This window comes from Ranitomeya imitator, chromosome 3 (genome assembly GCF_032444005.1).
Source record: "Ranitomeya imitator isolate aRanImi1 chromosome 3, aRanImi1.pri, whole genome shotgun sequence".
Taxonomy (NCBI): domain Eukaryota; kingdom Metazoa; phylum Chordata; class Amphibia; order Anura; family Dendrobatidae; genus Ranitomeya; species Ranitomeya imitator.
Window position 1 is genome coordinate 666,227,238 of NC_091284.1, and position 27,904 is coordinate 666,255,141.

The window sequence follows — 27,904 nt, forward strand, 5'->3', positions numbered from 1 at the left end:
TGGTCAGAGGGCTGGCCCCGCCCCCGAGATCAGTTATATCCCCGCTGCTAGCACCGCCCCCCACAGATAGAGTGAGTGCTCAGTGCGCCGTGCGGGAGGACGGAGGAGCCACAGCAGCGGCTGCCGGGACAGCGATGACTTTCAGACGCCTCAAGAAGCTGCACCAGAAGGAGGATTACACGTCCCCTCCGGTTCAGGCCATATACCGGGAAAGAGACAAGGCTGACCCCTACATGGCGCTGAGCTCGTACAGGACAGATGACATGTACAAGGCGCTGGTGGTCTCCGGCGGGACCCTGCCCCGGGCGAAGAAGGTGAGAGCGCAGTGCAAATGGCATGTGGTGTGTGCCCGGGGCTGACCCTGCGGGGACGGGGCATTTCCTAGTTGTCTTTATTTTGTCTTTCAGGGGTTAACGTGCAGCCAGTGATATATAGGGTGGGGGGTGCAGTGACCTATTGTTCAGCAGCCCCATTGTCTGCAGTGTCCTGCCTGTACTTGCCCCTGCCAGCAACACTGGTGCCCCTCTGCCATCCTGTGAGGCGGGCACTGTCCGGTAATAGCGGTGCCCCTGTGCTATCCTGTGAGGTGGGCACTGTCCGGTAATAGCGGTGCCCCTGTGCCATCCTGTGAGGTGGGTACTGTCCGGTAATAGCGGTGCCCCTGTCCCATCCTGTGAGGTGGGCACTGTCCGGTAATAGCGGTGCCCCTGTGCCATCCTGTGAGGTGGGCACTGTCCGGTAATAGCGGTGCCCCTGAGCCATCCTGTGAGGTGGACACTGTCCGGTAATAGCGGTGCCCCTGAGCCATCCTGTGAGGTGGGCACTGTCCGGTAATAGCGGTGCCCCTGTGCCATCCTGTGAGGTGGGTACTGTCCGGTAATAGCGGTGCCCCTGTGTCATCCTGTGAGGCGGGCACTGTCCAGTGGTAGCGGTGTCTGTAATAACACGGCCGCTCCTGTAATAACGCCCTGCTGTTGTCCTGTGTGATTTACACTCTGCTGTGTACCAGTGTCTGGTGTTGTACATAGTCTGTCTTGTGTGATACAGTCCTGTAGTGACGCTCGCTGTCCTGTGACACTTATTCTGCTGCTGTCCTGTAAAAACTTGTCCTGTGATTTGCACGCTGCTGGAACACTATGGTAGGTGCAGCACCAGGTTGTCAATCTGTCCCGTGTAATACTCAGCCCTGTAATAAGTGCCCATCCGGGGTGGCACATGATCTGCTGCTGTCCTGTAATGGCAGTGCCCGTCCGGGGTGGCACATGATCCCTGTAAGAGCAGTGCCCGTCCTGTGTATTCTCCTATTTGTGCTATGATAACAGTACCTGTGCTGTCATACTTATTTTATCTCGCTGTCCTATATAAGTTCGTCCTTTGTGCTATAATAAGGGACGGTCAGTAGCTCCATCTTTGTTGTGGATGGCTGGAGCTCTGACCATATCTGTATATGATGGCGGATGGTATATCATCTGCACCTGACCATGGTGCTGTCCTGCCCGCCTGCTGTCCCTGGTGTTCTGCATTAGTAATTCAGTGAAATGGTGACAGATCGTTACATTGGGTTCAGTGGGGAACGCTCTATCTAGTATTCTCCAAACGTACATATGCGGTTGAAGTAAGCGCGAAATACCGCCAACCGCAGCAACTCCAGGCGTGAGTGTAGGTGTCTGAGACGATTGCATGTCTCTAGACATTTCCTCACTACTTCTTATGAAGAGTTCAGCCTTTCCGACCACGGCTATTATACTTCCTTACAGCAGCTTTGATGTTCACATATGAACCCGCACCTAATATCTGCAGATGCTGGCGCGTTAGCGGCACAGGTGCACCAATTGTACAAAAGTGGATTAAAAATTGCACGCTGGCACATAGTTTTATCAGTTGGATGCTTTTGTAGTATGCCAAAACATTCTTCTCTTATGGTATCTGTAAGTAAAACAAGTAGGTGTGACAGTACACTTAAGGCTATGTTCACACTTTGCGGATTTTGCTGTGGATCCGCAGCGGATTTGACCGCTGCGGATCCGCAGCAGTTTCCCATGAGTTTACAGTACAATGTAAACCTATGGGAAACAAAAAACGCTGTGCACATGCTGCAGAAAAAAACGCGCGGAAACGCAGCGGTTTACATTCCGCAGCATGTCACTTCTTTACTGCGGATTTTCACCTGCTCCAATAGGAAAATGCAGATGAAAATCCGCATAAGAAACCGCAGTAAAAACCGCGATGGGTGTTCACTGCGGATTTTGGAATTCCGCTGCGGAAAATTCCACAGTGGAATCCGCAAAGTGTGAACATAGCCTTAAGGAACTGTCCGCACAGAATGGCCAGACGAAGTACAGGCGCTCGGTGCATCCCTTCTATACACCTTCACACCTGCTTGCTTTCCCTCCATCACACCCTCTTGTTTGACTGATTGCTCTGGCTTCATAGAGGGAGAGAAGGGTGGAGATGGATGGAAAACCAGCAGGTGCTAAGGTGTATGTAAATGACTGGCCACACCAAGGGTGCACCAAGCGCCTGTACTTGGTTTGAACAGTCATTCTGTGCGGACAGTCCCATTTAATAGTGCAGTCATAAGATCTATGGGCTTTAGATGACTATACCACCACCATGTCCAGCTGACTGCTATCTCTCCCGACCACCCCAGGCAGGCATGGGTAGAGGACAGTAAGATGCTGTAAGACACACCTGGTGGAAGCTTGTACTCCGACGGATCTGATCGACGCGTTCACAGGTTGGCATTAGCCTTAGTCTAATAAAAGTGCTAAACACACGGTGGTATTTTGGCTGTATTTTGTGCAGATAGTAGGGCTGCCGTAGAGGTGTACGAGGCCTCTACCTCCTCTGATTTCACATATTGTCTGTTGCTAGGCTAGGGCTACACCGTGACATTTTGTGGTGTCGCATTATACCGTCCCATCTAATGGTTTCCTATGCTGTCGCATTACAACCTGTGAAATGGAGTCACAAACGTTTCCAAATGTTTGACTGTTGCTAGTTGTAAGTCACCGTAAGCTTCAATGCAAGTTGCAAGCTTTGTATGACATGACTAGGGCTTTTTTTTTTTTACTACAAAATCAGTTTTCAAATAGTCCTAGCACAGCAAGCTGTAGACAATCTGTGCAAATGTTTCTGGTCTTGTTCTTGTCTGTGAATTGCTGTCAGGCAGCTGTAGCCCTCTCCTAAAGTCCCCGACCTTCTCCTTCAGACCCCACATGTCCAGAGAGGGCACCTGACTGCCAGTGGGCAGCGCACAGCGGCTACTTATTGCTGGGCACTGCCGGCTCATAGTGACCAGGACCGCCCGGCTACTAATAGGACACACTTTATTAATAGCAGGTGTGTAGCTAATTGATTTGACGGCTCCTTTCTTGTGGTTCAGTCCTGTAAGGAGTATTGCAGGAAGCATTTGAAGGATTTACTTGCTAAATGCTGTATAAATTGGCCATACTGAGACTACTTAAGCCTGAACAGCTAAGACGTGGCCGCTTTGAAGTCCTAATCTGAGCACATGTAGCGTGTCCTGTCCATAAATGCACATGTTCTGTGTTATTTTACTTTTAGGACAAGTTCTGACATTTTGTGATTCAGTCACATCCACAGTGTGACTTGGATATACTTAGTGTAACACTTTGTTTTGGACCCTCTGCTGTCCATGTGTATGATGGCCCACCCTCAGCTCCGTGTGTCCTGGCACATAAGCCAACATTGGTCCATTTTTTCAAAAAGACCTCACAGATAAAATCCCAGCAAGTGCTAGATTGTTCCCGATTACAGAGCGGGCTGCTCCAGCACATCCGCGCCTGCACCTGTCCGCTGTATGTAGAAGAAGTGGCTGTCTTCAGTTTACAAATGTGACATGGCCACAAAGTTTAGTGCTTGTCTCTGAAAGTCGACTTTGGGTGCATTCACTCATACATTTTTTTTTTCCTGTCCATGTCTGCAATGGATCACACAAACCAATGGTTTTATACTACTTTATACCAGTGCACATAAAACCTCAGGTGATTAGTGTGTAAGAAGTAGGCAGTTCCTGCACCCATCTGTCTAAACTAGACTTAATCTTGACCAAACAACCCCCCCCCCCCCAAAAAAAAAAAAAAAAAACGAAAAAAGCATGAAAAAACCTGAACATGTTAACACAGCCTAAGGGTATGTGCACACGCTGCAGATTATGCTACGGATCCGCAGCGGTTTCCCATGAGTTTACAGTACCATGTTAACCTATGGGAAACGAAATCCGCAGTGCACATCCTGCGGAAAAAAACGCGCGGAAACGCAGCGGTTTATTTTCTGCAGCATGTCAATTCTTTGTGCGGATTCCGCTGCGGTTTTACACCTGCTCCAATAAAAAACTGCAAGTGTAAAGCCGCAGCGGAATCTGCAGTAGAAACCGCGATAAATCCGCAGGAAAAAATGCAGTAGTTTTGCACTGCGGTTTTTCCAAATCTGCTGCGGAAAAATCCGCAGTCCTCCAGAATGTGTGCACATACCCTTAAGGAGTTTTTTTTTATTTTGTGGGTTCTCCGATCTAATGTATGTATTCTACAAGTATGCTTCAGTGAATGAATGACCTTGCACGATTTACTTTAACACCTTCCTTAATTCCTAATTTATGGCAGCCCAAGTACACTGATCTCTGCCCAGGGGCCTTAAGAATGTTAGATTTGACTACGTTAAAATGAAGGCAGAATGTAGTAAAGTAGCATAAAATACAGCTGGGCGCACATGTCAGTCCAGCTCTTTGGCTCATGGATCACGTGACGAGAAACTGAGTTGACTCTTTAATATTAGGTTAGATCCACTACTATTCAGGCCAAGGATCTGCAGTAACAAGAAGAGATAAGTGACTTTTAGTACAATATGATAAAAGAATTAAGACAAGATGAGCTTCTTATCTGACACTTTTTTTTTGGGCAGGTTCAGTGCCAAACGCCACAAAAATGAAATGTCTTGTTTGTAATTTAGAAAGTTGTTAGACTATTGGTAAAAATCTTACAATGTAACCTGAAGGTAACGTCTACATGATCAGTCATCCGTGCCAATGCTGTGGCAGCGCCAGTATATTGGTTAGTCGAGTAAGGCGCGGTGTTGTGTGCCAGCACCACCTTTGCGTGTGGTACATTGCTTTTTCATCCTGAACCATTTAGTCTTCAGCATATGAAGCAATATTGTGTGCAACGTATGTTAAGGGTACGGTGCCACTAATTGTGCACAGTCTGGGTTAGCGGGCCTTGCCAAACTGGATCCAGATCTGACTGTCTAGAACTCCTCTATGTAAGTGCCTTATCATGAAATATAATGAAATCGAAGTTTGATCTGAGAGAGAGTAATTATTTCAAGCTGGATCCAGCCTTTGGCACCTAGATAAAAAGCTGTCAGTTATGCAAACGTTTGGCTGTTTACTTAACACAAAACTGGAAAATCGAGTTTCACATTACTTTGCGTCCAGCCGACTTCTTTAGTCATTTTATTATCAAACGAAGGTCTAATTATTTACTAATTTGCATGACGCGCAGTCAGCCAAGTCACAACGGGGAACAAGGGCACCTGTCAGAGTACTGTATTAAGTATGTATATTTATAATACATACCTGTTACAGCATTTTCTGATGTGTTATAAGTGGCATTAAATTACTGATGTGTCCTGCTGCATAGCCGCGGACCATGCAGGGCTTGGAGTGGCTGAGCGGGTCAGCTGCTCAGAACTGTAATGTATCTCTGCCAGGAATGAATTCTCTTGTAGTTGATCCATCTGTACAGTTGGCTAGCGGATAGCACATTGTGATTACACTCCCTTGTCCTGTCTCAGTATAAAGTTCCCAAGCAGCTGGGAGAAGGAATGCTCCTTTGCATCCTTCACTTTTCCTTTTCTGTGTTGCTTCAGTAGTCTCATAGAACTTGAGTGCAAGGGCTAATGGTTTCCACCATCTGGTAAGAAAAGAGCCAGCACATTTGTGAATGGACGGAGGCCATCATTGGTTGTAGTTACAGAATGATTGTTAGAAAAGGTCTTCACAGCCTGAAATGTGGTCCTGGTCCTGATCCGCTCCATTGCGGTCTTGGACACTACAGAAGCATCTTCTTACATTTTGTATTTGCCAACATTCATGTATTTTCTATCAGCATAAACGTCTTTTCTGCCAAATTTTGTGAGATTTGGGCTCTCTTGTGTAATGAAATCCTCATTTATTAATTTTTGTGCAAATGACTAAACTTCAGTGACACACTTAAAAGTGAAATGCTTTTAATTAAGGGGGACATGTTCAGTCAATCCTTACAGTGGTATCTTGCATCTATGGAGAACACCTTTTATTCTGTACTAGTTTTGTCAGTACCTTCTAAGGATCCCTGAGCTGTAAGTAAACACAAGTGTGTACATTTGGTGACTTATTAATTGTGCAGTTAGTCTCTTGTGAGATTCCACCTGTTTCTGACAGATCAGCATCAGATCTCTGGCCTTTCATACTAAGCAGTTTTGTGGCTGATCAAGCAGAAACGTCAATTATCACAATGTGTTCTCATGAAACAAGAGACGTAACAGGGAATCATGCCGTCTTCTGAATACTTAAAAGATTTCGTTCCTAAGGCTACAGTCACACATCCGTGTGACATGTCCCAGTGCAATCTGTTTTGTTGCTTTGTATCGGACATCACGCTGACCCATAATTTTGTTGACCCATACACAAATCAATATTAAAAATGGTTCCGTTTCTCTGGTCCTAGAGCACATCCTATTCTCGTCCGTCAGACTCTGCCATTAAAGTCTATGGGCATCTGTGCATAATAGATGACACATTGAAGACATACTGTGCACTTCAGTTTTCCATCTGAGTTTCGGCTGTTTTTGACCGTTTAAGGCTATGTTCACTTATTGCATATTTTCTGTGGGTTTTTCTACATGATGGTTGTTGTGGGGTTTTTTTTTTTTTGGCTGCAGGTTTTTTTAGGTGCATTTCTCTTGTGCATGCTGATAAAGTTTAGTGCATAAAAAAGTATGCAACTTACTGAGATTTTTGCACCAAAAACACAGCAAAACCTGATAACTGTGTTTTTTGCTGCTTTTTGCACTTATTGCTTTCTATGGGTGAAAAAACGTATAAAGTGACACGCTGCAATTTTCCAATTAAGTCAGGGAAAGAAAAAACAATGTGTATGTGCAAGAGATTTCTGAAATCTCATAGCTTTTGCTGCTATTGTAAAACACAGCTTAAAATTTGCATAAAAACGCCGCAAAAATACAACGTGTGAACATAATGTAAGGGTCAAGGGATGAAAAGAAAGTTGTCTACCTGCTTCAGTGAAAAAATACCAGATCAGCTAGAATTACACCTGGCTCCCTCGCAGCGTCTCCGCGCCGCACCTTCTCCTGAATGAGCGGTCACGTGGTGCCCCCCATTACAGTGATGAATATGCGGCTCCACCCCTATGGGAGGTGGAGCCACATATTCATCACTGTAATCGGTGGCACCACGTGACCGCTCATACAGGAGAAGCTGTGGCGAGGACAGGACGCTGCGAGGGAGCCGGGTGAGTATTTCATTAACAGCGGCCGGACGCACAGGGGGTGGGAGGGGGGTGGGGACAGGGATCTTTATTTTAAACACGAAAAAACAAAAAAAAAAAAAGATTTTTCATATCTTCTTGCCAGCGAACGCTGCTGGAGAGAAGATATGAATGGCGGCTTCAGCGCCACGTGGGGGGGGGGGGGGACAGCGCTTACTGTAGCGCTGTCTCCTGCATGGCACACGAACTGCACACGGACAGCATCCGTGTGCGGTACGTATTTTACACGTACCCATTGACTTTAATGGGTCCGTGTAATCCGTGCGCTCCCACGAACACTGACATGTCTTCGTGTTTTGCACACGGTCCGTGAAAACACACTGACATGTGCAGAGACACATTGATTTCAATGTGTCTACGTGAGTCAGTGTCTCCGGTACGTGAGGAAACTTTCACCTCACGTACCGGAGCCACTGACGTGTGAAACCGGCCTAAGGTAAGTGCCGTGTCAGTGCGCCTACGTGGACAGGACTTCTTGCTGCATCCAGTATATTTGTTCTGATGAATGTCCGGATGTGGACCGAAAACGTTCGACTTGCCTTTATGGATGCACATCAATAAACTTTTTGCATATGATTATTCATCTAGAGTGCCAAGCTTTTTCGGATTTGGATTTGTTGGGCTGGATACCCTACTTGAGCACCTACTCTATACACTACTACGAGTGCCGTGTTCTATTATTAGAATTAGATTATATTAGTATATGAGTCCTTCTGTAAGGACAGACAGGCGTATAAATCGGACCGCAATGCACAGACTGGCCGGTGGCTCTGCCGATCACAGCGTGACATCTTCATGTATTTTTGTGCAGCGGCCACGCTCAGGTCAGGAGAGCAGCCGGGCAGTCCATTCACTGCGTTCGGATCTTGGTCCAATTTATACAGCCGTCTGACTGCGTCCTAATAGAATGCCATAATAGTAGTGTTTTTCAGCATTTATTATAAATTTTTACCAAATTGAGAAACTTGTAGAAAAACTATACACCTAAAACTTGCTGGGGTTGGAAAAAGCGAAGGACTTGATGCAACACAAAACCCGTGGGGAAAGAACAAGAATGCACTTCATATTTTCTTGTAGCCAACATAAAAAAATGCCAAAATTATGGAGCACATAATATGGTACAAGTCATGAAAAACAATTTACTGTGGTATTTTGGCGCATTTGGCTTGATGAACGTGCCCCATGTGGGACAATCTCCAAGTTTTTCTTGAACGTTTAGTCATGTGGGACATCAGAAATGAGAAGTGAACGTACGTCACTCATAGGCAAGAGATTCCTCTTGTCTGGGCATACATCATTGACCACTTCTCTGTAAGCTGCTTTCGTAAATTGACATTTGCTAATACCAATTTGTAAATCCGAAAACCATAAACATCTGCATGGGTGAATCTACAAGCTAGATCTGCCTTCATTGTGGCATCTGCTGAGCAGGTGCCAAGGCTTTGCCACGTGTAGCTATTTCTTTCCTTGGGAAGTGTATGTTTTAATTAGGGAGTTAATGGGTAATGCTGCCTCTTATCCATATTTAGGGGTCGCGTGGGTTTTACAAGTGTGGTGGAGGCAGAGGTCACATTTTCTCATTTCATTACATTTGAGTGACTGACGCATGTGTTCTGTGCCAGCGACCACTATGAAAACATTTGGTGCTAGCCAGCTTTGTGTAGTGGCTAATCGGCTAATGATATGTTGGGTCCCCTGTCGCTGTCTATTTGCTTGATGTTTCTTTTCCATCCAATTTGCGATAATTGCTTTTCTTTTGTCAGTGACATTATCCTAACATGCTGTCGTCTCTGGCTTTTTTTTTCATGATCTTTTTAATAATCCATTTGTTTCTTGTCTCCCAGGCAAGTAGTGGCACAGTAGTCACACCCTGTCTCTCTAAAGTGCCATCATTTAATTATTGCTTTGTTTAAGCTGTATGAGCCGATTTCCTTAGGGGAACAGATGGTTCATGAAGTTGGGGACAATAAGATGATTGAGCGTTAGATGGTGGTAGGCAGGAGGGGCGCAGGTCTCCTGAACATATGCACGATGGTGCGGTGGACCTTTATGACCAGGACGGATTTATTATGTCGCAAGCAGGAACCAGAAGCCACAATTACAAGTTCTATAGTCGCCATATGGCTGTTATTTTATGACTAGCAAACAGTATTATATCCTCATTTATACAATCATGGTTCCCTTTTCACTAAATATAAAGTAAAAAAATTGAGCCAACTCTCCACATTGAGGAAGTTTCATCTCCTTTTGGATCTTTTAGTCTAGTGCACCTGTTGTGTGCTTTAATGATGGAGCCAGATCCCTCCACCACACTCTTCCTCATTCTCAGGACTGCTACTGACACATGTCAGACTGGTTTGATGATCCCAACTGGTTTTGCAGTATCTATAGTAATGGCACCCGTAGCAAACTGTAGCGATGTGTCCTAAAGGCATGTTTGTCTGGATCAAGGCTGTGGAGTCGGTAAGCCACAGTTGCGACTCCGACTCCTGGATTTTATCAGGTTCCGACTCTGACGTCTTCATAAATGGCCAATTCGTAACAATAAATTTACTGTTGTCAAATATTAACATTGTGCTTATTCAGTTTCTCACCATCATATACGGTAAGTAATCAGACCACTTAAAGCAAAAACTATATTTATTAGAATACAATTAGAATATAGCAAATAACTTTTATAAACTTTTCTTAACTCTTGTAAGTAAATATGCAATAAACACTGTTCTGCAGATAATAAGAAATCTATACACTGTCAGAGATAATGTTTTATATCTTGAGTGATGGTCAAATGTTCAAATACAGCTGATTTAATGTGACGCTTCTTTGACATTCTCAGCTTTTTAATTCTGCATTCACAATCCAAATGACAATTGTTTTTCCTAAAAACAATTGTACAAAATTATTGCCAGGTCGTACAACTGATATAGTGGTAAGTAATACTGTTATTCCTCATGTACTCGGTTAACTGATGCAAAGTTTGTTGAAAGGATAATACATCTTACAGTCTTCCTCTTCTGAGTAGCAGCTGTGAGATGCTTGGAAGACGCACACCAAACATCTAGTCTAGAGGAGGAGCTTTACTACTAAGAATTTGCAACACATTTTCACTTTCAGTTTCATACGTTGTAAGGGGGGGGGGGGGGGTTGGGGCAGCATGAGGTTAACCAAGTATAAGATTAGATAAGGGCAGTGGAGAACAGTGACACACAAGAAGTTAGGGTACCGTCACACAGTGGCACTTTTGTCGCTACGACGGTACGATTCGTGACGTTCCAGCGATATCCATACGATATCGCTGTGTCTGACACGCAGCAGCGATCAGGGATCCTGCTGAGAATCGTACGTCGTAGCAGATCGTTTGGAACATTCTTTCGTCGCTGGATCTCCCGCTGTCATCGCTGGATCGGTGTGTGTGACACCGATCTAGCGATGTGTTCGCTTGTAACCAGGGTAAACATCGGGTTACTAAGCGCAGGGCCGCGCTTAGTAACCCGATGTTTACCCTGGTTACCAGCGTAAATGTAAAAAACAAACAAACAGTACATACTTACATTCCGGTGTCCGTCAGGTCCCTTGCCGTCTGCTTCCCGCACTGACTGACTGGCGGCCGTAAAGTGAAAGCAGAGCACAGCGGTGACGTCACCGCTGTGCTGTGCTTTCACTTTACGGCCGGCAGTCAGTGAGTGCGGGAAGCAGACGGCAAGGGACAGACACCGGGATGTAAGTATGTAGTGTTTGGGTTTTTTTACGCTGGTAACCAGGGTAAACATCGGGTTACTAAGCGCGGCACTGCGCTTAGTAACCCGATGTTTACCCTGGTTACCCGGGGACCTCGGCATCGTTGGTCGCTGGAGAGCTGTCTGTGTGACAGCTCTCCAGCGACCACACTATGACTTACCAACGATCACGGCCAGGTCGTATCGCTCGTCGTGATCATTGGTAAATCGTATAGTGTGACGGTACCCTAAGAAATGTCTCTATCTCCAGCAGAACTGCTTATTACTGTTGTTCATAGTTTGATAGAACATATTTAACATTTATAAAATTCATATGAAAGTTCAATTATAATATTAATGCAATTTTTTTAAAGCTAGAGTCTGAGTCGGTACATTTCTACCGACTCCGACTCCAACCAAAACTAACTCCGACTTCACAGCCCTGGACTCTGGATAATGAAATGGCTTCTCATGTAGTTGCCCTCTTACTTCCAGATTCACAGTAGGACATATTTGGGTTTTGGGCTTTTACGTTAACGCTTCTTTACACACAGTGTTGCTGTGTAGAAATTGGAGGTGTTCCGTCATTTGTGGTCTCCAAAGTTTGATAATAAGGCCTCCTTCAGACGTCCGTGGAAAAATGATATTGGTGCCATCAGTGGTTTCCATCCGTGTTTTTTCAGTATGCATGAAGAAAGAGTTAAATGGGAAAAGTTTATTATATACTTTGCAATGTTAAACACGGATGGCACACTGATGCCATCCATGTGCTTGTACTTGTGTTCACTGACTTGTACTGGTCCTTGTTATGCCATCCATGCGGCCAGAAAAAACAGACGTCTCCATGTGTTTTGCACTGACACACATGTCATGTTTATACACGACTATCAACATAATTTATAGTGGGTACGTGTGGCATACGTGAAAAACCCCAGATGCCACACGTACTGGTAACACGTATATGTGAAGGACGCCTATGGAAATGGTACTTTCTTCCTACAATATAAACATAGAGGATTACAAAGTACCACAGAGTGGTTTTATACTTGCCGGCCAGCGGCCATTAAACTGGCGACTATATAGAATTTGATCGGCGGTCATTAAGCTGTAACTTATTATACTGTAACTTCTAAGCAAGCTTAGAAAACAAATTGCCTGCAGAACAAAAATTTTGTTCTTTGGGTATTAGGAAGACCATTTTGGGGGGGAATCTAGTCTTCCTTGGAACCATTATTCTCCAAAACCGCCCAGAGCAAGTAAATCTAATCCAGACTTCTGTCCCTTTTCTGTTTTTCTTTGAGGCTAAAACTATTAAAAGCCCACATGTCTATTCTCTCCAGGCTTGAGGGGAGTTGTCCCTTTAACACCTGAAAGCCGGTGACCACTAGACTGGTAAAACCCAGAATTGTGCACAGTTTAGGGAAATTTATGAAACTGGCTGAAAGAAAAACTGACTTTATTGCCCATAGCAACCAATTATAGAGCCAGACCAATTTAAGAAATAAAAGCTGAGATCTGATTGGTTGCTGTGGACAGCAATGACAGTATGCTTTTAGACAGTTTTGTGAAAGGTGATGTCTCCTCATGACCAGGGCTGTGGAGTCGGTAAGCCAAAGCTCCGACTCAAGCGCCTCAATTTCTATGACACCGACCCAGACTCCACCAAAATGGGCTATGACTCCGACTCCCCAGCCCTGCTCATGACACACATTTTTATACTAAACCAATTATACTCACAATGAAATGAGGGTTTTTTGTATTCGAATGAATGGCCGTCCACGTAACAATCAAGTTAAAATAAAAATTTGAAAATCTGAGCCTAAATGTCTGAAGGAATAATCAACATAACTGGTGCCCTGATTGTCACTTGTCTTGCATTCTGGAGCGCCATTTACATTTCCAAATAATGGCCACCTATGCTTGTTTCCCCCTACTGGAACATTCTTGGAAGCCAAACGTGCCCCCACCCCATCCTCTGCTGCCCCCTACAAAGACCACCAATAATATGAAGTATGCAAAGTCCAGGCAGCACTGCTCCTCAAGGGAATGTGTATAGAGAGGGTGCACGTTCCCATTGAGTTGACCACTTTCTCACCAGGCTTCAGAACAGGAGTACAGTGCTCCGTACTTGGAGGGAATGCAACAAAGCATTTTTTTTCATATTCCAGATGCAACAAGAAACACCACATTTGTAAATCAGACATGAGTAAATAGCCGGATATGTAAAAGATCATGGTGGTCTTTGTCTGGCAAAATGGGTATTATCCATTTCATTCTGGGATGGTCATAACTACCAAAAATGTCATTCAGGGCAGTGGACATGAATGTGACCGAAGAAAGGCCTCTGCGAAGATGTCACAGTGGCACCCATATTGGGAAGATACAAATGGGGCTCCAGAATGGAAGAGTGGTGGCTGGATTGGTTAAAAAGAAAAAAAGATATCGGATATGTTGACTGCACTTTTGACATGTATAGCCACGTTTTGGTTTTGTCTGGAGTGTTGTTAGAACCACTATTTGTGGGAAGGATTTACACCTTAATATTGTAAACTCTTTAATAGGTTTGGTATGTAAAAAAAACCAAGAACTTCCTACGAATGTTTCTTGAACATTTGAGATGAATTGTATTGTTCCTCTTTCTTTTTTTATTCTGAGCGAATGTTGCTTTATGGCCTATAGACAGAAGCCAGCTCTGAGTCATGTAGCGAGAAGTGGTTTTGGTACAGTGTGTTTGCGAGTTCACATCAGTTTCTCGGCTCAGTGAGCTTCACAAGTTTCTGCAACAATTGTTCTTTTGCTGCAAATATTAAGTTGACTTTGCACACTAATACATATTTCACATTCTTGCCTGTGTGAAGCTTTGCTCCGATACTCTCACGTTTTCCACCCCTACGCCTTCTTAAGGATTGAGGTTCTTATTCAGATCTAATAACTGAACTTGGAATGGGCCCATTTTTCCACCCTACAGAATGACCCTTGTTTTGAGTTCTCAACCTCGTGTAGTACAATGGCATAAATTGTTCGGAAATGAATTGCGATTTGTTAAAACTTACCCCAGACAACGTGAAAGAAACTTTTGAGTGAGTACTGGGGGACAAAAGGGCACCCCTCATTTGCTGGCATGAGCGACAATGTGTTACGGAGGAATATGGAACGAATGGAAGAATGTGGCTGACGTTGAATACTACGTAGATGCAAATTTTCTTGTTCGTTTTTGCTTTATGCATACAGAAAATTTCAATAAGATTTAAATATTCATATTTTAAAATAAGGAGTGCTTTGTGGCATCGCCGTGAATGACGCATCATTTTACGCTTTCCAGACCTTTATTTTTGTGTACAATCGGATGATTAGCATCTTTAGTGCATTGTGCCAAATCTACACTCCAGATTTACACGTGTCAAGAATTGGGTGCATCATGTTTTAATTGTAGTCCACATTTGATTGACCTATTGTAACCTCATCCATCATATATTGTATATTCTAGCGTTTTTGGCAGAACCTATAATGCTGCTCCAGAAGATATTTAGCTCATCTCATTCTAGAGAAAATAAATCACTTATAATAGGAAAGTGTTTACCGATTGTCCTTAAGTTCTTTAAAAACCATCTATTGCATGTGTTGGGCTCTGTTCACACGCAGTCTTTTGAGATGGACAAATCAGACTGTTTTTCAAGCAGGTACTGCTTCAAGAAACACTCCTCCTCCTTTTTGGGGAAGTTTTTTGGAATAGTTTTTCTTTTCCTGTTGCTTTTCCTGATTGGACAGTGCTTAGTTTGTAGCAGATTCCCTCGGGATTCAGTTTAAAGAAGTGACATGCACTTTTTGTTTTTCCTTCAGACATTTTTCAAAACTTCAGGAAAATTTAAAAAAAAAAAACCCGAAAAACTCCACACAACTGGCTATTTTGGATTTCCCATTGACAAAGTTTTTCATACTGTTTTAAATATAGAGGAGGATTTTGAATCAAGTACAGTGGAAAAAAAAACCTCCCTAAACTTTGTGTTTACTCAGTAGCTGGCAGAATTTGCTGGAAATTGTATTTCAGCAGTTTCCTGTCATTTTGCAACATTTATGGCTACCATGGTTGGCCAGTGTAATAAAGGTGATGGTTATCGATCACATAAATAGCAATAATTACCATTTACCAGAAGAGCAAACATTGATAAGAGTGTGGCTGCAGATAACCTCTTGTAATGAGATTCATGTTCTAATACTCCTCATTATAGCTTGTATCAGTGTCAGTGACTCATTAGGTTGATGGAGATGATCTTTTCTAACAGCCTCAGTAGGACCCTATTCGTTAATTTACGCTCTCATTACTTATTTGATTGTAAACTTCCATGTGCAGGTAATGTATTTAATATGTCTAAGCTTAGAATAACCTACTGAATTGTTGTCTTGCTACCCCGTCTAAGTATATTATCTTATTTGGTGTGCCGTTCTCAATTAATGTCTTTGTTCCCAAGGATTGGAATCCTTTGCATGTAATAAAGCGTATTCATGTGGGCTCTGTGAGCGCTGTTAGGGTACCGTCACACAGTGACTTTTTGATCGCTACGACGGCACGATTTGTGACGCTCCAGCATCGTAACAATATCGCTCCAGCGTCGTAGACTGCTGTCACACTTTGCAATGTACGACGCTGGAGCGATAATTTCATGACGTATGTGCGATGTAGAAGCCGTTGGTTACTATGCACACATCGTATACAATATCGTGCACACCTTTGTTACACCATGCGATCATGCCGCCACAGCGGGACACTAGACGACGAAAGAAAGTTTCAAACGATCTGCTACGACGTACGATTCTCAGTGGGGTCCCTGATCGCAGGAGCGTGTCAGACACAGCGAGATCGCTGGAACGTCACGGATATATCGCTGGAACGTCACAAATCGTGCCGTCGTAGCGATCAAAATGCCACTGTGTGACGGTACCCTAAGTCTGTCTCAGCCGCTTTACGCCGCTCTTTACAGATCATAAACAATTTACCGTAGACTAAATCAATGCTGATGTAACATAAACAGTAACTGCACCATCAAAGCCGTCGCTTTACAAGGGTCGACCTAAAGAGGCGCAGCCATCTGTTTGGGGAAATAAGTGACATGGCTTAGCCATTTGTAGCAAAACCGTTTCCGTCATAGCGGATCAATGTTACATTTGTTTTAATAACAAATAGTGATGAGCAAATATACTCGTTACTCGAGATTTCTCGAGCACGCTCGGGTGTCCTCCGAGTATTAGTGCTCGGAGATTTAGTTTTTAGCGCCTCAGCTGAATGATTTACATCTGTTTAGCCAGCATAAGTACTTGTGGGGGTTGCCTGGTTGCAAGGGAATCACTAAAAAATACTCGGTCACCCGAGCGTGCTCGGGAAATCTCGAGTAACGAGTATATTCGCTCATCACTAATAACAAACCCTTATGCCTTAATCGATTTATATACACTTCAGATAGCTATTTGGTTGAAGGCTGACCCATCACCCCCTCCTCAGTAAGGCTAGGTTCACATTTGCGGTTGAGTCCACAGCGTTTCGTACGCAACCGCAAACACATGGCAAAACGCATAACACTGTGTTTTTTTTATCCACATCAACTTACGCATGACGGATAAAAAAAAAGCGCAACGTTTGCGTTTATGCGCATGCATTTGTTCTGAAAAAAATTTTCAAGGAGAATTTCCTTGACACAAGCCACGCCCAATGGGCGTGGCTCATGGGATTTCTGTATATAGACCCTTGTGCAAACGCAAGCCCTTGCGTTCCTATGCTTTCCCGTAGACTGTAAAGCGTTGTTTAGACGCACTCCTTCCGCAAGAGTCCGCATGCATATGGCGGCAGAAATTTGATTCCAAAAAAATTCTAACATGGGGAGTCAGCCACGCCCAGCCTCTCACCACGAAAATACGCATGCGTAAGCAAACGTGGGCGAACACATGCACCTGCCTCTACAATGTTAAAGATAGGAAATCAAGACGCATGCAGTTGTATGCATCAGAAACGCTGCGGCCACAACCGCAAATGTGAAACCAGCCTAAGCCTGCTGGCGGGATTCAGCTGCATGTCCATGTGTTGTCAATGGGGAGAGGGCAGTAAGCATATTTGTGAAACTCCTCACAGCATTGATTGGGCATTCTTTTTAACAGTAATTACATGACCACTCTGTCAGTACCCTAACCCTATAGACTTTGGATAGCAGTCATATGATATATTTCTCCTACTTCTGCTGCTGGGGAGCAGACATCACTAACATACACATTGGATAATATCCCAATAAAATGGCAGATTTGGCTGACCTACATCTAACCTGTATGGTCAGCTTTAAGGTCTAAAGACCCCTTTAAGACATTAAAGTTGGCTAAACTCACTGATGCCCAGGAAAAATGGGGGGAGGCGGGCTTCCAAGTCTTCCACCACAGATGATGTTGCGGAGAAGATTTCAGTCTGTTGAATTTCCAATGGCCGATTCTCTTGTTCTTCCTGGAAAAAAGCTGCTGCCAACGCAATCTGACTGTGGCTTTTTCGTAGAGACCAGAGGAGCTGTTCTTGGGAGATGGCAGTCTTTGAACAATCATTCTGTCGATGGCAAATGTGTATGGGAACCTTTAAAGGGATTGTGAAGGGGCAATATATTAATGACCTGTCCTTAGCACAGTCATTAAAATCTGGCACCCCCACAATCCTATATCATAAGCTCCCGTATCGGCCACATGTAATCAAACTGAATGGCGCTGCACTGCATTGTGCCGATTCTGTTAAATAGCTGCTGTTCTGCAGGACCAATGTGCTCCATCCGGCCACCGCTGGAACTTAAAATTTATCCCTTGTGATTCCAATCTGATATGGATGACCCACTCTAAGGACTGGGTAGCACCTTTAAAAGCTTTGGCTTTCTGTCAGCTGAACAATTGTTTTGACATTTACAACCTGTACTGATTGACCCATACAAATGATCGTTGGGTTTAGTGGCCTAAGATGCGTTTACAGTGGAAGATGAGCATGAACCGGAGTTCTTACAAAAAGTCTTCTTGTTTCACGATTATCGTTGGGTGAAATGTTTTGCGCAGCACAAAAAAACTTACTCGGCGGTACATTGTCTTGTGTAAACGGGTCTCGCCCTGCCAAGAAATATGGCAGCCTGTGCGCCCTGAGCAATCTAGTTAAGGTCCATCAGTTCCCATTGTTTGCTTTAAACAACCACAGATTGGTAAAGTTTTACCGTACAGCAGTCAAATTGGGGCGCCGGTCAGTCCTTGGAAAGTGACCTTTTTAGACTACTCCGGCAGTGGTTTATCTCCCGGAGAATTTAAGCGATAAGTCTTTGGATATCCAATGTGAAGAATCCTCTCTAACCTCATCTTTCAGGGGAGAGTCGGGAGTCCCCCACATACATTACTTGCATCCGATGTGTGTGGAGGCCTTAAAGGATACATCCTTATTCTACCATGGCTTCAGTGGCTTTAAAAGATGAACTAGAGTCCAAAAAGAAGGGTCTCGAATACCCCTGCTCCCCCAGTATTTGTCTGCTTTACATCTCGCCATGCATCCTCCTGTGCAGAAGATGAGGTGCTCCTGTTGATTGCTTGTTTTTTCTGTTTTTTTTTTCTACTCCCTTTCCCTAAATTAATTTCTGCAGAATTAATAGATCTATTGTATGAAGATTTATTATTCATAAATTAACTTTTTTTTTTATTTTGTATAGGGCTCTCCAATGGGTTGGAAGAATGTGAGCCAGGTATCGGAGCATCACAGGTAAGGAAGGCTTCTGTAACTTCCATTTCTAATGTTCAATGGATGATTTTCTGTATCTGCTGTGAAGAACGTTTCACAATCCTTGTTTGCTTTGCTTTCCCATTATGGTCCTTTGTCTGTATGGACTACTTTCGTTATTAAGCGGTGACAGTTTATTGATTCCTGGTTTCGGTACAGCGTATGGCAGCTGCTTTTCATGTTTGCTTGTCAGTTTCTGTTGCACATAGGATGTGGCCTTGTCATGCACACTACTAAGGGTTATTATGGAGGATCACTGTCATTTCCCTATACAGAATATTGGTATACAGAATTCTGTTCAGTCAGTGGTAGGATTCTCCAGAGACACTGGAATAAAGGGCTATTTAACCATTGGTGGGTGTTGTGCCTTTCTAAATGTGCAGCCCAGAGCCTCATTTATAAAGAACAATGGGGTGTATTGTGCCGGAAACACTACACATGCTTTGTCTTGGTTAGTGGCAATCTGCTGTGAAGATGTTTGGGATGGGGGTGAAGAACTCAACAAATATAAAATAACTTTTTTTTTTCCCCCTCCAGGAAAATAGTCACTTTAGAAAAAGAAGATTGTGAAACATTTGGTTTTGAGATCCAGGTGAGAAGTGTGGAGGCACGCACTGTACTTCTAATATATGCACTTTTCTTCCATTCCTATTTCCGATGTTTTGTAGGTGATCAAACTTGTGATACAGTTAGAGCCAATTATCATGGATGTCATCCTATTCGTTGAGATTTCCCTAAACATGCTAGTTTTGCCCGTCAGTGCCCCTTAATGAGCGTCCATCAACTAGTTTGGCTCTCATTTATCCATTTAAATTATTTAGGAAATGTTCATTGGACAATTCCTAATTTCGCACGTCCCATTCCACCGATCTCTTACCTGATGGCATCCACTGCTTTTGATTATTCAGCCTGGTGTGATATCACATGCCTGTCACACTACAACTAGTGACGTCACTTCAGGATGGCTAATCAAAAGAAGAGATGTGGTTGTCGGCAGGTAAGGTGCAGTATTTCCCCTCCCATTCAGCGGTCACAGATCGTTGTCATGGCTGATAGAATGGGACGTGCAAATAAATAAGAACCAACTCTAGTTGGCAGATCATGAGGTCTGACCCTGCTGGGAACAAACACATGGCATTAAGTGCTCAACTTTCCCGAAGTGCTACCACAGGAAAAGTAAGCATCACATAATGTCCATTTACATCAAATGGCTTCTTGTGTAATGCAGGACCTCCAGAGCAAGGTATGCCCCGTATAACTGAGGATTGGCGTGCATTCACGCCTGTGACATGTCTGAGAGCTGTCTAATATCTTATTGGATAGCACTCCGACCCATAGTCTCACAGATCCATTCACGCCCGTGAAAATCATAGATCCAAGCCTGAAATCTGTGAAACACTTATGTCCTCTTCTGAGCTGCTGTTGAGTATTAGACAGGGATGTACTTGATGGGTCTGGTCTGTGTGCTGTCCAATTAGAAAAAAAAAACCACAATCTGTGACACAGATATGATCGCACCCTTAACCGGAATTCCCTATTAGGGAATATAAAAATAAGTTTTCTAAGCTGGACAACCCCTTGAATAAGTGAAATGGCTTCATTTACGTAGTCACATTTATGTCCTCTTGTCGCTGGTGCGTGATGGGACAGGATTGACGAATGATGCTTCCTCTTTTCTAAGTGGTTTCTGTACATCCCTTTTTAAATAGATGCTCCATATCAGATATAATCTGTAAACTGTTTTATATAATGCGCCTTGTGATTATGGATCACGCAAGTGGTTAATTAATAGTCACTACAGCCGTTCACTTAGCCAAGTCCCTGGATTGTCATCTGCTAAGCAAACAGGAGCACCTGGCACTGTATTCATGCACAGCCTCTGTCATGGTTACTGGGAAGTGTCCAGACAAAGTGTTTGCATATTGTCATTTTTTCCATGTTCGTGTGGCCATTTACATCTGTTTGACGTCTGAAGGATTATCCTTGTTTAATCCCTAATTTTTATTGAGATTTCCAACCACTCTTCCTAGTGTTGCATACATAAATAAGCTGGCACCATGGTCAGCTAGTTCTGTTGAATGACCTATCCATCTATCAACCTAATGTTTCCTTATCCTGGTCTCTAATGACATTACCAAACGAAGTCACCCTATAAGCTTTTGGGTGGGTTCTACAGCAAGTCATCATGCAGTTCTGTTCCCCAATTGTGGCTTTAACCTCTCCTGGGCTCCTTTTTCTCTTTGGACACCACAACTTCTATAATATGAAAAAATTTGACACTTTTTAAAGGGAACCTGTCAGAAATTAAACACCCCCTCCTACTAAACCAGGGGTGTCAAACTGCATTCCTCGAGGGCCTCAAACCATGCGTGTTTTCAAGATTTCCTTAGCATTGCACAAGGTGCTGGAATCATTCTCTGCAGGTGATTAAATTATCACCTGTGCAATGCAAGGAAATCCTGAAAACATGACCTGTTTGCAGCCCTCGAGGAATGCAGTTTGACACCCCTGTACTAAACTATTAATCATTATTTAGCTCTTTATGATTAGCCAACTTCTCCCTTTAAGCCCCAAAGTACTGCTTCATCAGCAAGAAATTGCATTTTAAAGTGGTCTTGAAGTGCATTGGGGCGTAACGATTCACTTACAGCTTCTTAGCCTCAGCTGTATTCCAGAACTATCGGCACCCTGCACTGAAGTGCATTGGGGCGTGGCGATTCACTTACAGCTTCTTGGCCTCGGCTGTATTTTGGTACTAGCAGCACCCTGCGCTGGATGACGACAGGTCAGTGGCTCTGTACCAGAACAAACGAAATGTCAATAATCCAAAGGAGGGAGCTGCTGTTTATGGAATACAGCTGAGGTGAAGGCGCTGTAAGTGCATCATCATACGGCAATGCACTTTCAGATGGACTTCAAATCACATTTTCTCTCTGCTCAAGCATCACTTGGGCCAATCACATTATGAATCCCCTCTCCCCTAATGTATTAAAGGCTACACAGTTGTTAATTGTTTTGAGGGAAGAGTTGGTTAAAACTAACAGGTTCCCTTTTAGGAAATGCGAAACTTGTGATGCTAGTGGTTGATCTCAGCCTTTCTCTCATTCTCTAGACATATGGTCTTCATCATAAGGACAGAAACACTGTGGAGATGTTCACATTTGTCTGTCGGGTCCACGAAGGAAGTCCCGCTATGCTGTGTGGATTGAAAGTTGGTGAGTGTGGCCTTACTCTGGATAAAGCAGTTATTTCACAATTGACTCCGCTCAAAGAAAAATGTGAGATCATGAACGTTTATCTAGAATTTCCTCGGGTTATCGTCATCCTGCTGACTTTTATAAGAAATGCGAGTGGTTTTGCTTAGGAAACCGATGACATGGCTTCCTGTCTAAGCTGTACCTTCCTGTTAATGATGCTCTGATAATAAGCACCAGAAAGCAATTAATTATTTTAGTCCTCAGAGAAGTCTATAGTGTGTGACAATGTATAAGATAGAATAGTTGTGGATTTGACCATATGATCTGATATACTCCTGAAAGAGAATGGCAAGAGACAGTCTACTGGATGTCTGTGAGAGTGCAGAGGAAGTGGGAAAAGGAAAAACTTATCACACAGAAAACTCCGCAGCAGGACCGGGCGACCTGTGGTCATTTATCTAGGCGGGGTCCCGGCATACTTTGTGGTATAATTATTGCTTAATGTAATGTCAGATTGAATTGTTCAGATGTTGCGCAGGGCTGTACTTTGTCCAACTTTTCTACCGAGTCCTCTATTGCAACTAATAAACATTACAAAGATTTTAGCTATTTTGAATCTGTAATATTTCCCTAGGAAATATGTATGATGCTGAACCCTGTGGTGATCCTTTTGGAACAAACAATGAACTATATTGGGTCATCAGTTATCCTTCTGACACTTTTGCATAGCACATAGGAAATTCAGCTGGGAACTCCCTTTAGTTTAGGCTTGGTCACATCAATATCTCCATGTCAGTGCACCATGGTAGTGCACCATGATACACTTCAAGGACGATCCAACCAGTTTTTTCCTATTAGAATAATATATGCAGCCACCACCATTATCTCATGTTTGTGGGCACCTTTTTAAGGCCCTCTTACATGGACTGACAATCATCCAAATGAGCTTTTGTACATGTGCTTGCTCTCGATCGTTGTAACCTGGGCCACAATCATTTCCAACAGCGCGTCTCCACGTCTTAAAAGGATATGTATTGCCAACATGTATACTGTATGAGGACCAAACTATCATATTAATGATCATTCATCCCTGGACACTTTGCATCGGTCCATGTAAAAGGGCATATAAATAAGCCCCAAGATCCACTTGTTGATCAGAGTTCATATTGGAAAGAAATCTGCACACATAAATGAAGCTTAAAGCGGTCTATACACATTACATAGCTGGAGACCAAATTATCGTTTGGCTTTCTCTCTAATCCCCCATCCACTCTTGGCTTGGGTGAGTACACGTTTGTTTTCTACGAAAGGATCGGGGAATTGAATTCCAACCTACCGATCCTTATGTCCCCTGACTTATCTGATAATCAAAAAGCCCCAAAACCCGTTAGGTGGTTGGCCAATACGGCTGTAATTGTCAGCTTCAGCATACTTTTCCTCTAAAGTGTATGGGGTCTTTAGTTGTGGAGGGTCTTTAAAGTCAAGTTGGGATAAATTAACCTCCATTACTTGGAGTGTCTTGTGACCTTAATTCATTTCCCATGTTTTTGGTGGTCGACCAAAAAGCGACCAAGGTCTAACTTTTTGCATCTTTCTATGGAATTGAAGCAACAAGTCCTAGTAAATGGCTGCATAATGTATGTGATGGATATGCCCCCCACTCTATTGTTTGCTAATGTTTCTCTTACTGAATTTTAATTATTTTTTCTTAAATCTGTTTCAATCCCTGTTTTCAAAGAATCTGCATCCATAGTGTATTTGGCTAATGATTCTGTGACTTTGAGCAGCAGCGTGTTAATGTAAAACTCGTGTTCTTTGGCTGTTTTTGTTTCAGTCCCTGTTGCTTTTTTATATTATACAGCATGTTCTGTGCAGGAAATGAGTCAGTGAAGCTAAGGACTTGGAAAGGAGCCTCCAATTGTGTCCACAGGACGGACAGATCATGCACTACTTCTGTTCCTGCTCTCAATAGAGCTGCCAAATTTTGTAGAAATTCAGGGGAATACATATAAATTTCGGGCTTCTTCTCTCCAGTCCAATTTATCTGTTTTTTTTGGAAAGTGCCGTTATTGACTACAACCTAGAAAAGGAAAGTACCAGACAGGAAAGTTTAGATTAGTCTACGTAAATCTAATTATGCAGCCATCTTCCAGTAGCTAGATTTAGCATTTACTGCTCGAACCTTGCCCTCTATTGCATCTACCCTCAGTGGGAATAATGCAGTCTCGCCAACTGCTATCAGTAAACCATGTCCTGTTTTTGTGTAGGTTCTTAGTACATGGTTGCATGATAAGATTATAGATGCTGCTACCAAATTTAAGAATTAATGTGACTGATGTGTATGTACCAATACTTTTTTTTTCTTTTTTAGGTGATATCATTGCTGGTGTAAATGGCCTCAATATGGAAGGAGTCAGGCACAAGGAGATCGTAGAACTAATAAAAGCATCCGGAAATAAAATTAGGTAAGAATATTTCATTGTGGAGATACGGAACCAAATGCTTTCATAACAAAATATTTTACATCTGCATCGCTCTAGTGTCTCTATTGAAACCCCCATACACATTAGACTAATGTCAGCTGCACCCACTGATACCGGCTGGTTCGGCCAACATTGTGTTCAGACGCCAGCTGACTGTGTTAGGAAAGATGTAGATCAGACCTGTCTGATTTCAGATTGATCATAGTTTTGTTCTCCCCAGGAGATAAGCCACGGGCAGAGATGACAGGAGTTCTCGGCCAAATGAACACTCCTGTGTATGAGGGAGCCGGCTGAGATGGCTACCGGCCAAAGTATAGTTTGTCAGAGAGATCTAACGTGTATGGAGGCCTATAGGCTTAATTCTATATTCTTGCAGTCAAGGTGCACATTGGTAGCTATTGAAGGTAGCTACCCAGTATGGGAGAATTTCAGCTAGCCATGCCTGTCTGTGGATGGGTATCCAGCTTCATAAATATTCTTAGTCATATCGGAGGAAGCCATCACTTCACAAGTTTTTTAACAAGTAGTGTTCATCTCTTCTGGGGGACGGCAAATTTGCATGTTTTTTCCATGGAGCATTACCAATAAGTCTCCATATACAGCTGACAGCTGGTCTTCTTACTGAGACATTGCTGCTCATGTAATGAGAATTCAATAGGATCTAGTACATGTCTGGGGAAATAGAAGAAACCGTTCCCTCTGGATATCTCCATGAGTTCAGTGCTGTGTGCCTGCTGCGGTGGCCTTGTAACTTGTTTTCTTTGTGTGTATCAGTGTGAAATAATCTTTGGCTCTGTGGTTCGACAGTCATCACTTCCATGTTTTGTCTGACAGGCTAGAGACGGTCTATGGTTCTGCTATCCGAAGAGCGGAGTTGGAGGCCAGGCTACAGTATCTGAAGGTCAGTGATTGTCAGTTGCTGCCATGGGAATCTCTTGTGAATTGCGGTCTTTTATTTTGTCATTGCTGAGCTTTCAATATTGACTTAGTATGTCTAAACAATAGTTTTAGTACACGTGTATATGTATATAGATAGTTTTCTGTAATCTGCATTATATATAAACCTAATGTCAGAAGTGGCCTGAGGCTGTAAATTCTACAGCTGCAGTTACACGTGATCTAGGAAAGCAATAGATTCAGTAGGACAGCTGGAAGCTCACTGTTGCCTAATTTTTACTATATTTTTATATTTTAACACTTGACCTGAAGGACCTTTCTTATTCTTGTAGCAAACATTATATGAAAAATGGGAAGAATATCGCTCTCTAATGGTGCAGGAGCAGCGGCTCTTACATGGTAAGTGGCATTCTTTAGAGCTATATTTTATTGATTATTATTTTTTTTTTTTTTAAGTATTAAATGACGTTTGGCCATAGATGTTTTAATAGCTGGCACTGAGTATCGTTCTCAACCTTTGAGAGAACCTGCCAGATTTTTTTTTTCTGCCCTTCCATTCCATATCAGTGATGGATAGTCTGATTCTAGTAATCTACAAAGTTGTCCATTCTACCTCAATTTGATGTAAAATTTTGTTGAAAATAAATTGTACTGTCCTCTCAAGCTGAATGCCAATTTGTAGCATCTGGTCAAGGAGAAGCAGTGACTGCCAAGTACAATCAAGGTAGTCTTGCCATATAGGTGGGGGTTAAGCTCAACTTTAGTCAGAGGTGTCACAATAACCGTGACTGGATAGAACTATTTAGCATATGGGCCTTGAACCTATTTTTTTCCAAAATGACTCAATTGGGCTATTAAGGTCCGTTTTTGAACCTTCTAGAACCAAACTAGCAGGGTTCTGATAGCATTTTGGGGGGAAGCAGGAAGTTAGGGGACAAATAGTTCAAGTTCCCTTTCACAGAGGAGTGATCTGGATCACATTTATTGAATTTTTCCGACCAGTAGTGTAATTTCTTAATACAATTAGTTGCTACTTGTTTAGAAGCTGTGGACCAAGATGTCCTCATAATGTGTAATGAAACATTGTAACCAGACTTAATATCTTAAGTATTTTTGCTTCCTAAAATCTCATGCCAGTTGAAATTCTGGGCGACCGCTATTAATGGAAATTTTCACACAATGTATCTGTTGCTGTTGTACTACTTGTACAACATGAGGATACACGCACATAAGGAGACACATGCAGAAGAGCTTTTTATTGCAAGGTTAAAGGTTACATATGGGCCTGGAAGACTTGTTAGTTTTTCAGTGGCTTACTTAATAAGTGGAGAGAATTTTCTAGCTCTTGTCATCAGCAGAAGACGAATGTTTGTAAAAGTCAGTTATTTATGGTTTCCAAACAAATGGACTTTGTGTCCATATATTGCGACCATATATTGTGACCATGTCTTGGGATGTTTTTCGACTAATTTCAACCAGATTCTAATAGTCAAAAGCTTATTTTACCAAGTCCTCGGTTGGATTGTCACAAAAGGCTTATTTATGTATTTCTACCACAGAAGACATTACTAATACTTGTTTCCATTTATTAGTATACCATGACTTGAGTTTAAGGTTGACATGTGGTGCTCAAGTAAAGTAGCTTTGTCATAATGTGGTTCTGTTTTATGATTTTCTCATGCAGTTATTCTGTCTTGTAGGCATCGTAGTAAAGGACCCCAGTGTTTATGACACATTGGAATCCGTCAGGTCATACATTTATGGGACAGTTCCACAATGTACCAAAGATCCACTCCCCAGCTCCCTGGCCACTGGAAGTATATGCAGTAGCGCAAGTTGCCTCAGCACAGCAGAGGATAATGAGGATCCCGTGTACCAGACCTGCTACTTCAATTCTGATTCCACAGATGACATTCACGCCATTCCCAACAAGAGCACAATCAAGCCTTACAAGTCGTCACTAACTCGCAGCTCTAGTGTCAAGTGTACTAGTCCTGCTACGAACTGGGAGAAACCCAAAGAGCAGAGTACCTTTGTGTCTTTACCCAGGAAAAAACACATAAGTTTTCGAAAAAGACTTCTGAAGTTTATCCCTGGACTAAACAGATCACTTGAAGAGGAGGCCAGTCCTCTTTAGCACCCCTTTATATCAAAATTTAAGTTATTTATTTATTGTTTTGGAAAAGAGTGAAACGCTTTGTATTTTCTTTGTTAGACTTTATTGTTAAACTTTATACCATTTTTGTTTTTCATTAAAATGTTTGCAAAGGCA

General features: G+C 43.0%; 1 protein-coding gene across 1 annotated transcript; it reads left to right on the top strand.

The window, feature by feature from the left end:
* Window positions 1–68: 68 nt before the first annotated feature.
* TAMALIN (trafficking regulator and scaffold protein tamalin) lies at window positions 69–27,904 on the top strand. The gene is made up of 8 exons (XM_069758306.1): window positions 69–314; window positions 18,988–19,037; window positions 19,593–19,647; window positions 22,168–22,270; window positions 24,624–24,717; window positions 25,570–25,636; window positions 25,965–26,031; window positions 27,333–27,904. Exons 1-8 carry the CDS (start codon window positions 135–137, stop codon window positions 27,767–27,769), a joined length of 1,053 nt encoding a protein of 350 aa, XP_069614407.1. The 5' UTR covers window positions 69–134; the 3' UTR covers window positions 27,770–27,904.